Genomic DNA, 14918 nt, shown 5'->3' with positions numbered 1-14918 from the left:
ACTACACAAATTGCAGGAGAATATATTTCCAAATTCTAATTGGTTTATGAGATATATTTACACCTGACATGTTGTGGCGGGGCCAAAAGTATTTCTGGAGCTGCTAGATGAGTTCCACTGGAGTAGGCCGTCAGCCTCTGGGGCGCTCTCCGTCTCAATTCTCCCCCTCCGCCACCGATCCAGAGGTCGAGAGACTGCTTATAGATGCACTAGTCCCAGTCTGATGGACTCCACACCTTCTCCCCAGAGTGGACAAATTGCTGCCTGGTGTCAATTGATCTCCTGAATGTATGGCGAGTACACCGTGTCATGTCATCATCACATGGTGGGAAATGTGCAAAGTCTGAGCAGATAAACATACCTCAGACAGCAGAATGATAATAGTCTGGTCTTATAATATACTACCTCATTACATGGGATAATGGATGGAAAGCCGTAAAACTAGCGATCTGGAATTTGAAGTATGCGCTATGACAGCAAGGTCCAGATTTTGCCTTGACATGCAGTCAGTTATGCATAATCCTAGGCATACCATGTCTACACACAGCAAAGGCTATTGCACAGCGGTCTCTTGACGAAATCATTTAGTTAGTGAGACGAAAGTCTGAAAAAGAATACTTAAAAGATAAAGGGGCAATGGAATTACACGCCAAAGCAGTGATACTTTAATAGTAGCCTGCGGGCCTTATTCCCCCCATAGCCTATCACTATTTACATAGCTTTGCATAATTTAAGTGGCATGATATGACGGAAAACACACTGAAAGCACGGTGGTCTGCAAATCATGAAGTAGAAGGTGTTATTTGGAAAAAGAAAGGTACATTACACAGAATTATAATTGAGATTGCAGAGTTGGTTGATGCCACCTGTTCTAACTATTGGCCTGTGACCTCTTACCATTTTTAATAAATGGCTCGATCTGATTGAGTATCCACGCACTGAGGGAGGTCCGGCATTGGCTTTGGCACTGTGTTGTGTACAGCATATAAAACGGAATGTCCAAAGACAAAAAATAAAGTGATTCTGAAGTTAAAAAATGATTAATGTTGTGAAACAACTCATGAAGTGCAATCTTTAAAATCCTCTGAAGGCCAATGCATTGTGGAATAAAATGCTAAGAAATAACACCGCAAAACAAGTATGAATACTGCAGTTGTTCACGGTGCCAGACAGAACCTTCTGATATAAACACCTGCAAAACACACCGATGGTGTTCATAGTGCTAGCAGGGTGGGCCTCTCGTTAGAATACCAGACATGATTACTCATAGGCTGGAGGTGCTGGGCTACTGTAAACCCAACCGCCTGAGAGAACACTCTCTGACTACATCCCAAATGGCACCCTATTCCCTTTAAAAGTGCAATTCTTTTGACCAGCACCCATACGTATCTGGTAAAAAAGTAGTGCACTAAATAGTGAATGAGTGCCATTGGAGACGCACACTCTCCTTCAGAGAGAACTTTTTCACACATTCTCAAATGGACATACTGTACCCGGGCGGTCGAAGGGAGTCATTGGAATAAACACTTGTGGGGAAATTACAAAATGTGATGACCCAGAAAAGGCGTAACACGTCAACTAGTATACTAGTCAGTGTGGTGGAGTATATACACAAAAAGAAAATGCTGGGGAGGCAGCATTTCAAGAATGTGTGTGTTTGAAATGCCTGACTGGATGGCACCCCCTCCCACACCTCACCAGCACTGGGTAATAGCTGTCTGAGATTCCGCCTGGGCAGTCGGGAGCTTGCTCCTGTGAAAAACACAGGGCTCTGTTTTAACGATGGGGCAGGGAGCCACGACATTCGCAGTGTCAGCTCTGTGGCATGAGTCACTTAAAAACAAACTCAAACTGGTTTTTAATGGGTCGTTGAAGAACACGCGGAAGACGACAAGCCGTGAGATCAGAAAGATCCCAACAACACAGGCAGCCTCTGGACGAGGAAAAGGACTATATCTGAGGGACTTGAATACCAAATGCTGACAGGCATCTCAGATGGAGGGGGGGGGGGGGGCTGCTTAGTGCACGCAAAGGCAAAGAAATAGGCTGAACAGGCCGATGTATTGTCTTCCTCAGAGACCCAGCACTTACATTAAGTGTGGGTTATGTAGACTAGAAGAAGAAAAAAAACAGTGAGATCTCCCAACAGGAGCTGGTGAACATTGATCGGTTCTTTCTCCCATTGGTTGTTTCTTTCTGCACCAACTCCCGTCTTCGCCTTCTCTGCAACGTATTTATAGTGTGGGGAATAGGGAAGGAAAAGTGGTGATGATGCCAGACAACCTCTGGGGCAAAGGAGGAGCAGAGGCAGAGAGAAGCTCTGAGTGGGTTAAAGAATCACTATTACACACACACACAATGTGATGTCATGGATTCCCAGTGTTGTGCAACAGCAGTACTTCGGGGTCAAAACGCTAGGCCAGCCAGTGCCTGTCGGTGATCGTCGGATGTTATTGTCCAACTCCGACAGCAAAGGTCACAAAGGCAGCCATTTCGAATAGGACCCAGCCCAGAGAAAAACACACACACACACAGTGGCAAGAAAAAGTATGCGAACCCTTAGGAAATACCAGGATTTCTGCTTCAGTTCAGCAATATTCTTGGGATGTCTGGTGTGAACTGCTCTCGAGGTCATACCACAACATCGCAAATCGGGTTAAGGTCAGGACTCTGACTAGGCAACTCCAGAAGGCGTATTTTCTTCTGTTGAAGCCATTCTGTTGTTGATTTACTTCTGTGTTTTGGGTCGTTGTCCTGTTGCATCACCCAACTTCTGTTGAGCTTCAATTGGCGGACATATAGCCTTACATTCTCCTGCAAAACATCCAGGTGCAACTTTGCAAAACTTCAGATGTGCAGCAATGGTTTTTTTGGACCGCAGTGGCTTCTTCCGTAGTGTCCTCACATGAACACCATTCTTGTTTAGTGTTTTACATATCGGAGACTCGGCAACAGAGATGTTAGCATGTTGCAGAGATTTCTGTAAGACTTTAGCTGACACTCTCGGATTCTTCTTAACCTCATTGAGCATTGTGCGCTGTGCTCTTGCAGTCATCTTTGCAGGACAGCCACTCATAGGGAGAGTAGCAACAGTGCTGAATTTACTCCATTTATAGACAATTTGTCTTACCATGGACTGATGAACATCAAGGCTTTTATAGATAGTTTTGTAACCCTTTCCAGCTTTATGCAAGTCAACAATTCTTAATCTTATGTCTTCTGAGATCTCTTTTGTTCAAGGCATAGTTCACATCAGGCAATGTTTCTTGTGAATAGCAAACTCACATTTTGTGAGTGTTTTTTATAGGGCAAGGCAGCTCTAACCAACATCTCCATTCATGTCTCATTGATTGGACTCCAGGTTAGCTGACTCCTGACTCCAATTAGCTTTCAGCGAAGTCATTAGCCTAGGGGTTCACACACTTTTTCCAACCTACAATGTGAATGTTTAAATTATGTATTCAATATAAACAAGAAAAATACAATAATTTGTGTGTTATTAGTTTAAGCACACTATGTTTTTCTATTGTTGTGACTTAGATGAAGATCAGATCAAATTTGATGATGACCAATTTATGCAGAAATCTATGTAATTCCAAAGGGTTCACATACTTTTGTGTATATATATACAATGGCAAGAAAAAGTATGTGGACACCCCTTCAAATTAGTGGCTTTGGCTATTTCAGCAACACCCGTTGCTGACAGGTATATAAAATCAAGCACACAGCCATACAATCTCCATAGACAAACATTGGCAGTAGAATGGCCTTACTGAAGAGCTCAGTGACTTTCAAAATGTCACCGTCATAAGATGGCACCTTTCCAATAAGTCATTTTGTCAAATTTCTGCCCTGCTAGAGCTGCCCCGGTCAACTGTAAGTGCTGTTATTGTGAAGTGGAAACATCTAGGAGCAACATCGGCTCAGCCGAAGTGGTAGGCCACACAAGCTCACAGAACGGGACCACCGATTGCTGTAGCGAGTAAAAATTGTCTGTTCTAGGTTGCAACACTCACTACCTAGTTCCAAACTGCCTCTGGAAGCAATGTCAGCACAATAACTTTTTGTTTCCATGACCGAGCAGCCACACACAAGCCTGAGATCACCATGCACAATGCCAAGCGTTGGCTGGAGTGGTGTAAAGCTCGCCACCATTGGACTGAAGCAGTGGAAACGTGTTCTCTGGAGTGATGAATCACACTTCACCATCTGGCACACTGAGGACGAGTCTGGGTTTGGCGGACGCCAGGAGAATGCTGCCTGCCCCAATGAAGTGCCAACTGTAAAGTTTGGTGGAGGAGGAATAATGGTCTGTGGCTGTTTTTCATGGTTTGGGCTAGGCCTCTTAGTTTTAGTGAAGGGAAATCTTAATGATACAGCATACAATGACGTTCTAGACTGTTCTGTGCTTCCAACTTTGTGGCAACAGTTTGGGGAACAGCCTTTCCTGTTTCAACATGACAATGCCCCCATGCACAACGTGAGGTCCATACAGAAATGGGTTGTCTAGATTGGTGTGGAATAATTTGACTAGCCTGCACAGAGCCCTGACCTCAACCCCATCGAACACCTTCGGGATGAATTGGAACTCCTACTGTGAGTCAGGCCTAATCTCCCAACACCAGTGCCCAACCTCACTAATGCTCTGTGGCTGAATGGAAGCAAGTCCCCGCAGCAATGTTCCAACATCTAGGGGAAAGCCTTGCCAGAAGAGTGGCTGTTATAGGAGCAAAGGGGGGGGGGGATTAACTCCATATTAATGCCCATAATTTTGGAATGAGATGTTCTACAAGCAGGTGTTCACATACACTTTTGGTCATGTAGTGTCATACGAAATGGGTGATTCACATCAACAAAATAATACAAACCATACGAAACGTAACAGATAACACTAAATATAGTGTCTAGGATTTACTTACAGAATAATACGAAATAATACGACCAGGTTGGTGTGTCACAACACTCTAGCACAAGGACATGGAAACAGAGAGTTGGGTGACCACCGGTGTCCACATACTAGTGACTAACTAACGTTAAAAAACATTTTTAAAAAGCTCTCAGTGCAGTCAATGTTGAGCGCTCTGTGGTGGGCATTCCCCGCCCACGTTTTAACACAGGCACTTCCAGGTCAGCTTGTTGAGTAGGGCCCTAACGAAGGTTCAGAAACATCTCCATCTGCTCTGTCCAATTCAATTATTCTCCAGTAGTTTCTAGAAGCAAAACGCTTTCGTCACACCCCTTGACCTTTTCCACATTTAGTTGTGTTAGAATTTGGGACTAATTTCATTGTCTTTTTTTATTATAAAAAATACAATATTTACGGTCTACACAAAATACTCTGTCAATGAGAAAGAACATTTCAAAATATTATTTAAAGACCAATGAAAAATAGAACACTAATATATCTTGATTAGATAAGTATTCAACCCCCCCCCCCCACTGAGTCAATACATGTTAGAATCACTTTTGGCAGCGATTACAGCTGTGAGTCTTTTTGGGTCTATGAGCTTTGCACACCTGGATTTTACAATATTTGCCAATTATTATTTTGTCAACTCTTGCTCTGTTATTGGTTGTTGACCAAGACTTGCCATAGATTTACAAGCTGATTTAAATCAAAACTGTAACTAGGCCACTCAAGAACATTCAATATCATCTTTGTAAGCAACTCGTGTAGATTTGGCCTTGTGTTTTAGAGTATTATCCTGCTGAAAGGTGAATTTGTCTCCCAGTGTCTGTTGGAAAGCAGTCTGAACCAGGTTGTCCTCTAGGATTTTGTGCTTAACTCTATTCGGGTTTCTTTTTATCCAAAAAAACACCCTAGTCCTTCAGGTGATGAGCATATCCATAACATGATGCAGCCAACACCATGCTTGAAAATATGACCGAGTGGTACTCAGCTTTGTATTCAGGAAAAAAAGTGAGTTTCTTTGCAACATTTGTTGCAGTATTACTTTAGTGCTTTATTGCAAACAGGACACATGTTTTGGACAATTTTTTATTCTGTACCGACTTCCTTCTTTTCACTTTGTCATTTAGGTTAGTATTGTGCAGTAACTACAATGTTGTTGATCCTTTCTCAGTTTTCACCCATCACAGCCATGAAACTCTGTAACTGTTTTAAAGTCACCATTGGCCTCATGGTGAAATCCCTAAGTGGTTCCGTCCTCTCTGGGAACTGAGTTAGGAAGTACACCTGTATCTTTGTAGTGACTGGGTGTATTGAGACACCATCCAAAGTGTAATTAATATCTTCACCATGCTGAAAGAGATATTCAGTGTCTGCTTTTTTTTTTTTGTTACTAATCTACCAATATGTGCCCTTCTTTGCGAGGCATTGGAAAAGCTCCCTGGTCTTTGTGGTTGAATCTGTGCTTGAAATTCACTACTCAACTGAGGGACCTTACAGATAATTGTATGTGTTGGGTAAAACCAGAGATTGGATAATCATTCAAATAAGTGTTACGAACTACACTGAACAAAAACATGTTAAGTGCTGGTGCCCATGTTTCACGAGCCGAAATAAAAGATCCCAGAAATGTTCCATACGAACTAAAAGCTTATTTCTCTCAAATGTTCTGCACAAATTTGTTTACATTCCTGTTAGTGAGCATTTGGTGCTGAGGAGTCTTTGTCTGTAATAAAGCCCTTTTGTGGGGAAAAAACTAATTCTGATTGGCTAAGCCTGGCTCCCCAGTGGGTGGGCCTATGCCCTCCCAGGCCCACCCAGTCATGTGAAATCCATAGATTAGGGCCTAATGAATTTATTTCAAATGACATGATTTCCTTGTCTGAACTGTAACTCAGCAAAATCTTTGTAATTGTTGCATGTTACGTTTACATTTTTGTTCAGTATATTATTGCACAGAGTGAGTACATGCAACTTATTAGGGTACTTGTTAAGCACATTTCTTTTGACCTGAACACATTTAGGCTTGCCATAACAAAGGGGTTGAATACTTATTGACTCAAGACATTTCCGTGTTTCATTTTTTATTAATTACATTTTTGTAAAAAGGTGTGAATAGCTTCCAAAGGCACTGTATATCCTGTCTACTAGATTTTTACGTTTGCTCAGCTAAGACTTTAATGGAATGCAGGGTCGCTACTACACTATATAATGGAATGGTAGCAGAACAAATGCATTACGATATGAAATTGGTTTCTGCTCAATGCCAGTTGAGCAGTTCTGACACTCATTTGTCGCTTGCCAATGAGCTCCCTCTACTACTGATAAGCACTTGAAGTAAATGGGAAGGAACATTTAAAAAACCTACTCCGGAATCAGGCGGGTATCTGCAATACCGATAATACAACTTCGACATCTAGGCCTATTCGCTCTTCTTCATAAAGGCACAATAAGAAAGAAATGAAAGCCTGCTTTGATTGAGGCAGAACATTCTCAAAGTAAATGATGCACAAATGCCACGTACAGTAACACATAATTAATTTAGAATCTGATGAAGCATTACCCTTTAAAATTTTAAAAATGCCTATTGAAATTTATGAATGCACCGTCATAAAAGCCATAAGTTGTGCTGTAAATTATGTAATACGTAAGAGCAGCAGAGAAAGCTTGAGTCATTTCTGGAGAGCGCAATTAGCTAGCCTAGGCAGCCGATTGTGCAGATCTAGCGCCAATGCACTATCATCTAGCTTTAATGGCCTGAAGGTAGAATAAAACTGGAAAATAAGCATACTTTCTTTATGAAAAATTTTCCAACACCATTTTTGGACAATTTTGGATGTTGCACACCCTTGGCTGAACACGGTGTACATCATCCTAAATTGTCATAAAATCCAAAAATGTTGGTGGAAAATTGTGTTTCATAACTAAGGTATGCATATTTTCCCTGTTTATTCCCCACCTTCTTTCCATTTAAGCTAGTTAAGTAGGAAAGTTATACCTTCGTGGCCTGAATAGAGGATACCTTATGTACGAGCCGGTCTACAGTGGACACAAGTGTATTATCGGGAATGCACATCAAGCCTAGACAATTGTGCAGATCTAGCGCCCACGCACTATTGACTGCGTAGGATAGCACTTAGCTTGGCACTGGCCTTGGTTAGCAATGTTTGGAGGCGCTCACATACACTGAACAAAAATATAAACGCAACATGAAAAGTGTTGGTCCCATGTTTCATGAGCTGAAATAAAAGATCCCAGAAATGTTCTCTCAAATTCTGCACAAAATTGTTTACCTCCCTGTTAGTGAGCATTTTCTCCTTTGCCAAGATAATCCATCCACCTGACAGGTGTGGCATATCAAGAAGCTGATTAAACAGCATGATCATTACATAGGTGCACCTTGTAACAACACAATGCCACAGATGTCTCAAGTTGAGGGAGCATGCGATTGGCATGCTGACTAAAGGAATGTCCACCAGAGCTGTTGGCAGATAATTGAATGTTAATTTCTCTACCATAAGCCTCCTCCAATGTCATTTAAGAGAATTTGGCAGGCCTCACAACCGCAGACCACATGATGGCGAGTGGTTTGGTGATGTCAACATTGTGAACAGTGTCCCATGGTGGCGGTGGGGTTATGGTATGGGCAGGCATAAGCTATTGACAACAAACTGCATTTTATCAATGGCAATTGGAATGCACAGAGATACCGTGATGAGATCCTGAGGCCCAATGTCATGCCATTCATCCGTCTCCATCACCTCATGTTTTAGTATGATAATGCACGGCCATGTCGGAAGGATCTGTACACAATTCCTGGAATCTATAAAATGTCCCTGTTCTTCCATGGCCTGCACACTCAACAGAAACGTCACCCATTGAGCATGTTTGAGATGCTCTGGATCGACGTGTACGACAGTATGTTCCAGTTCCCGCCAATCAACACAATCAACAGCCTGATCAACTATATGCGAAGGAGATGTCACACTGCATGAGGCAAATGGTGGTCACGCCACATACTGACTGGTTCTGATCCATGCCCCTACCTTTTTGTTTAAGGTATCTGTGACCAACAGATGCATATCTGTATTACCAGTCATGTGAAATCTAAAGATTAGTGCCTGATGAATTTATTTCAATTGACTGATTTCCTTACATTAACTGTAACTCAGTAAATTCTTAGAAATTGTTGCGTTTATATATTTATTTTTTTACACTGCGAGCTACAACTCAATCAAGGCCTGCACATCACATTATGCTAAAAGCCTTACCTCTGATATATTTACGACATGGCATTTAAGAGAAGTCATAAGGCACAATAAAGACTCATGTCACTGACTTTTGAGTGCATGAATCAACTTCACTGTTCATCAGAATCATTTTTATATTATTCAACCGACTTAGCACAGGGTTTCCCATGACCGAGGTCGGGAAACCTGTGCTATAGCGACAAACGTCATCCGACCAAGACTACTCTAGTAGCTACGTAGCTCGAGCAGTTCTCGCCACAAAGACCGTAGCGCGCGAGTAAGCTTCCTGACACAAATTTCAATCTTCCTAGGGCAGACTCAACAACGTAACCCCCCCACCAAAAATAAGCAGGGCATTTTGACGTGGTTTACCTGCAATTCGGCTCGCTCCACCTCCCATTGCGCTCTATCCACCTCGTAGCGGGCCCATTCGTGTTGCAGAAAGTGCAATATCCCCGGAATGTTGTAATGAGCCCTGGCCGCCTCTCCGCCACCGACGTCGCCCGGCTGCTGCGGTCCTTTGCCAGCGCCTGGCAAACCCGAGTTGTTGTTGTTGTTGTTAAAGAACACGCCGGGCCCTGCCTGTTCGTCCATGCCCAGGCCAGGTGTGTGGGTTCAGTTCGCACAAGCTGGCACGACTGTGCTCAGACGGATGGGTTTTCCTTTAACCGCCCCTGTGATATGAAATGGAAAGGAAATAGCTACCTACAGCTCTCTCTACTGGGCAGGCACGTTCATGTCTGAGCAGCCAGCTGTCAATTGATGACGTTCACACTCAGCTCCCACCCACATCCAGTGTTTTCTTTACCCATTGGTCGATTTACACGATTCACACTGGAATAAGCCAACCGGATATAAATGCGCTGTTGACAACTGTTGTATCCTACGTATGATGGAATTTGAAGTTCAAAGAAGATATAGCTGCATTTTCAACCTAAAATGCGCTTGTTCTCTTTTTTTTTATGTCATTTTCTTTAATTGGCCTACGGAGTATATTTTTTTGTAACTTAAATTGAAAATGTCATAATGTATGCTACAGAAGTGTGTCTGTGGTAGCCATATTTCATATATTATAGCACATTCCATTAATGTATCTATGCATTCCATAGAGCCATTCATCGAGTTGTTTACATAGCACACACACCCAAGCCTATCATCCACGACCCCCTGACTGAATTTCACGTCCTTTGAAATCCACGAAAATACATTAAACAAAATGTTGCCCACACATGATGTAGGGCCTACTTTAGTGTGAGAAGATTATAAGGCCTCTATATATGATTTGTGTGTAAGATATTTTAATAACTAAATTACCTCTATATAATGTTTAGTAATTCAAACAGTCTTATTTTCAAACATCAATTACATGAAACATTACAATCAGGTCATTTATTAGATCTTAACCATTTGGATTGGTTTTACACACAGCCGAGTCATTACGCACGGTCAATTCATTAGCCATATGAAGCGTGCTGACACAACCCCATTGGTAATCAGGTGATACGTCACTGCAACCACACTATTTAATTTCTGTTGGCTGATCTACATGGTTAAATTGTACAGCCTAGATCAGACAGCAGGAATTGAAGAGAGGAGCCACTTGCCCACATGATGCCTCCATTTGAGAAACCACAGCACCCCAAGTCCTTCAAGCAGAGAAAAAGCTTTGGTGATTATTGAATGTATTGCTTTGCATGTGGTAGGCTATGCGTTGCTTTATAATCTCATCCACGTTTTCCATCCCAAACAGCCACGAGAAAACAGGAGGTCGCGGGGATCCGAACAAAGTTTCCAACTAAAATTCCGGTAAGTTCGCTTATTTCTAAAACCGTATTCGACCCTGAAGTTCCATTGAATTTGCACCTTCTAAAAGTGACATTTCCACCCACACACAGGTGATAATTGAAAGGTATCAACGGGAGAAGTACTTGCCGCCTCTTGATAAAACGAAATTCCTGGTCCCCCAAGAACTGTCCATGACTCAGTTTGTCACCATTATAAGGTGTGTCTCCTTTGAGAAACGTTTTGCTGAAAATGTTATTTAACGTGACATGACTTAAATCATGTCTTCAATGTTTGGTTAAGAACTCGTGCATCATTTCAAACTTGGTTAACACCTGATATGAATCAGCCTCGAGTGCCGCGCGCGACTGTCACTACTTTTAAATTACTTGAGTTTGTGCAAGATAATTTCTACATTTGATTACGTCCTGTCAATACTTTCTGCACGTTCTCGTTTCAGAAATCGTATGTCTCTGATGCAGAGTCAAGCGTTCTACCTGCTCATCAATAATAGTGGCCTGGCCAGCATGTCTCTTACCATGGCGCAAGTCTACAAGGACCATAAAGATGACGATGGCTTTCTCTACATGACCTATGCTTCTCAAGAAATGTTTGGTAATTGTGTTGAAATCCATGAGGAGTCATTGCCAATTGCTGGAAATGTTTGAGAAGACAAATTGCACGATTGGATAATGTGAGGCCTCGGCTTTTGGCAGGCCCAATAACTGAACTTCGTGTATAGATATAAAATGCAATATATGGATATTTAATATTACTCAATGTTTTTGTATATTGTTTTTAAGGTAATAAATGTTTCAAACTTTTGACGACCATGCTCTGTATTACATTGCTTAAAGCGGCAATATTTAACTTTTTGGGCTAAAAAAACAATTTCGCATAGAAATGGGAGGTGTAGGTTTTTCTTGTTAAACATGTTTAAGAAGCGTAGATCTGTGCTTTATTTTAGAGGTTTTGCTTCCTTTTTTGGTTTGTATGCCAGACTAAAGCAGCTGAGAAATGTTTCATTATTGAAAAGTGACTTTAAATAAATTAAATCAGGTAGGCTAGTTGAGAACAAGTTCTCATCTGCAACTGCGAACACTTCAGTGGTACAATATTTGGTCACAAACTGAAATTGGGATAACTTAGTACTTTAGCAAACATGGTGCAGTGATTTCAGCATATTGCACTTATTTTTGTCACTCATGCTCCTTCATTTAATTTCCCAAAAATGTGTAGACTTGGACATTGCCTTCAATAGGGACTCTGAGGCATCAGTTATCAAGGAAGGACCTGTTGCCCAATTCCCTCCAAGTCGACTCCTATACTCTAGGTTCTTGTACATATCTGGTCAAAAGACCAGATGATGAAAGATCAGAATTGGGCTGCCTGTGTCAACACATAACTATTCAATCCAATATCGGTCCATTTTTGCCCTATTGGGGATCAGACCTCAGTTTAAATACTACTTGAAAGCTGTGCTTGACAACTTGCTTGGCTTAATGAACCAATAAAATAGCCCCAAAACCACAACCCTCTCCTCTGGCATTTCAGGCAGGCTATACAAAGTATTTAAACCAAGGGCTGATTGAAGTGTTAGGGGACTGCATTCAGTGGTACTCATGAATAGGAACAATCCTCCTGAAGGTGGCAGTATTGTTCAACCAGCTTATATCTGTATGACTGCACAGAATGGTTTGAATTTGGAGATTTTGGATCTTGTAAGGCTGAAGTACTTGAAGGCTCTTTAGTTTAGAGGCTGCCAAATGTATACAAGCAAGAGAGCCATTTCAACTTCTAGAAAAGTTTTGGTAGTGTAAATTAGCCTATTTGACTGGACTGATGCATTTCAAACATGATCTTTTTTTGTATGGACCCAGTAGCACCTTCACTGACTCACTGAGGTCTTATTGCTCTTAAGCTCAGCCTAATTGTTGCAGCATGTGGTCACAGGTCTGCACTGCAAGGGACTGGACACTTTCCTTATGGCAGGGAGATGGGTTAACCCAGAAAAATGTTCATCACTTTCTGAATTTGAAATCCGCCCTTAAGTCCAGTAAATCTAAACTGATTGATTTGCATTTTATTTTGGGTTAAATAATCCATCCATGTGATCCAAGAGTGTAGGCCTATCACTTGAAACACATTTCCAAAATGGTCATCAAATGGTCCTAGTGACATGAACAAGTACATTATCCTTTTAGAATAAAGCTATTTAAAAGCTGCTTATTTTAGGTACATTTATATTTCTGGATTTTAGTGAATATTGATTTCAAGATTGTTAGTTGTGAGGCAGCAATTAAAATGTGTTCTGTAGCTAGTTGTGAAATGTTTGACTCCATAAAGATGATTTAGCAATATGCAAGAACACCATAGTTGTTATAGTAATGAGAATTGTCTATAGAAGGCAGATATTTAATTAACATTGTACAATGAATGGATTCACATTACAAGGTATGAAGCTTAAGTTACAAAGCATTAACAAGCATTACAAGGCATTGTCCTAAGCATGGTCAGAGAGAGAAATCATACCCTGAAAAGCCATGCCCCAGAAGTCCATGGGGTGTAGAAAAAGACGATCTCACCACAGCAGATCAGGAACAAAAAAAGAGAAAGAACAATGACTTTAAGACTCCTTTATAACCATCTGAGTTGTTTGGGTTCAAAATCTGAGTTATTGACCAATAGTATCACTGTGAAGTTAACCTCCGATCAGATGTCAGACCTACATGATGTCAACTCTGGACAATGGGGGTTGGAGACGTCAACGCTGAGAATGCTTGAATCCCTATGACAACACAGAGGAAATTCTTGCATACAGTTGATAAGAGTCACTTCGGGGGGTGCTCGACAATACAGAAACGGATGTGCTTCTTCTGCAGGGAGACTTTAATTTAGTGACTGTATCACTGACCGCAAGGGGGAGCCCAAGATCCATAGAATATGTTGAGCTGTTGTGATGGTTAAAGAAGTAAAATATCAGTCAGCACTGCAGCACACCTGATATTTTAGTCCCAAAATGTGTAAAGAATTGTTTTTCTTATTTTTCTAAATGTACAGCCCTGTTGGCTTTCACACTTGAATCAGACTACATTACATTATTGCTTTCACCTTTGAAGACTGTGGAGAACTCTCCTCCCAGTGCTGCATTGTCGAAGTCCAGTACATTGGATCGGCGGCATAAAGTTTTATGGTCCATTAACCAAAATGGGATTAACCAAATGTATTACGTCCTAACGATATCAACCATCTCATCCTGACTGGGAAACAGCAGTTTGTTTTTCTTCTGCTTAGTCATGTCCATGACTGTATTGAATGGCTTTTCTTTGCAACATTAAAAACATCTCGTGACGTTTAGCCATGGATGCTACCAAGTGTTGAGAGGACGGTGATTAAAAAATAGAGACAAAGCTCTGTGGAATATAATCTAAAAGAACTCAAAAGTGGAGCATTCAACAAATACAGTAGTTGGAGAGACAGACAATCGTACTTTCTCAATTGTCTTTCCTCGTATCCTCTCTCCTGGCCTCCCTTGCAAAATGCATTGGAAGAGAGGATCCAAGGTTCCTTCCCTCTGACCTTCTCCTCCAATGCGTGTTGAGGAGGTCGAAGAGAGGAAACGAGGAACCGGGGTAAGATATTTGAGAGAGGGAGAACCATGGTGAACGGATATAGAGGGACGGGGGGCATAGAGAGAGAAAGCGAGATAACCACTTGATTCTCTGCAATCAGGACCACACTATATTATAATTCTCATTGTTGATTCAAGTGGTGCTTTTGTTTACATTATCAAATGACCTTGGTTCATTAGGGGACAATGAACACACTCACACACACGCACGCACGTGCCCACACTGTTCATCACAAACCCCCTTTTCCAATGCCTGCCTTTTTATCGGTGACTAGGGAAGCGAGTATAACCTTTTCCACTTTGAAGGAGGAGGTGAGGGAGACGTTCAGACCTATTTGTTTAATGG

General features: G+C 41.6%; 2 protein-coding genes across 3 annotated transcripts in view; one reads left to right on the top strand and one right to left on the bottom strand.

The window, feature by feature from the left end:
- Positions 1-9904, bottom strand: part of LOC139568783 (striatin-like) — a 95859-nt gene extending 85955 nt beyond the window's left edge. Inside the window, exon 1 of one of the 2 annotated variants that reach the window (XM_071390864.1) lies at positions 9532-9904. In XM_071390864.1, the coding sequence (XP_071246965.1) occupies positions 9532-9753 (222 nt within the window). In that variant the 5' untranslated portion in view covers positions 9754-9904. The remainder of the gene's footprint in view (positions 1-9531) is intronic. The other variant, XM_071390863.1, reaches the window with a different exon arrangement.
- A 703-nt stretch (positions 9905-10607) lies between these two features.
- LOC139568784 (microtubule-associated proteins 1A/1B light chain 3C-like) lies at positions 10608-11765 on the top strand. The gene is made up of 4 exons (XM_071390865.1): positions 10608-10828; positions 10910-10965; positions 11055-11161; positions 11402-11765. The coding sequence occupies exons 1-4, from the start codon at positions 10768-10770 to the stop codon at positions 11607-11609; spliced, it is 432 nt and encodes a 143-aa protein (XP_071246966.1). The 5' UTR covers positions 10608-10767; the 3' UTR covers positions 11610-11765.
- Positions 11766-14918: the final 3153 nt, after the last annotated feature.

Source organism: Salvelinus alpinus, chromosome 2, assembly GCF_045679555.1.
Source record: "Salvelinus alpinus chromosome 2, SLU_Salpinus.1, whole genome shotgun sequence".
NCBI lineage: Eukaryota > Metazoa > Chordata > Actinopteri > Salmoniformes > Salmonidae > Salvelinus > Salvelinus alpinus.
The sequence above is the reverse complement of the archived record's forward strand: the minus strand, read 5'-3'. Positions and strand labels throughout refer to the sequence as shown.

Bases quoted from the DNA above. Each gene is read 5' to 3' on its own strand.
- LOC139568784 (XM_071390865.1), top strand. From the start codon at position 10,768: ATGATGCCTCCATTTGAGAAACCACAGCACCCCAAGTCCTTCAAGCAG. The intron at 10,829-10,909 runs GTGATTATTGAA...CATCCCAAACAG, and splicing joins CAAGCAGAGAAAAAGCTTTG to CCACGAGAAAACAGGAGGTC. The intron at 10,966-11,054 runs GTAAGTTCGCTT...ACCCACACACAG, and splicing joins AGTTTCCAACTAAAATTCCG to GTGATAATTGAAAGGTATCA.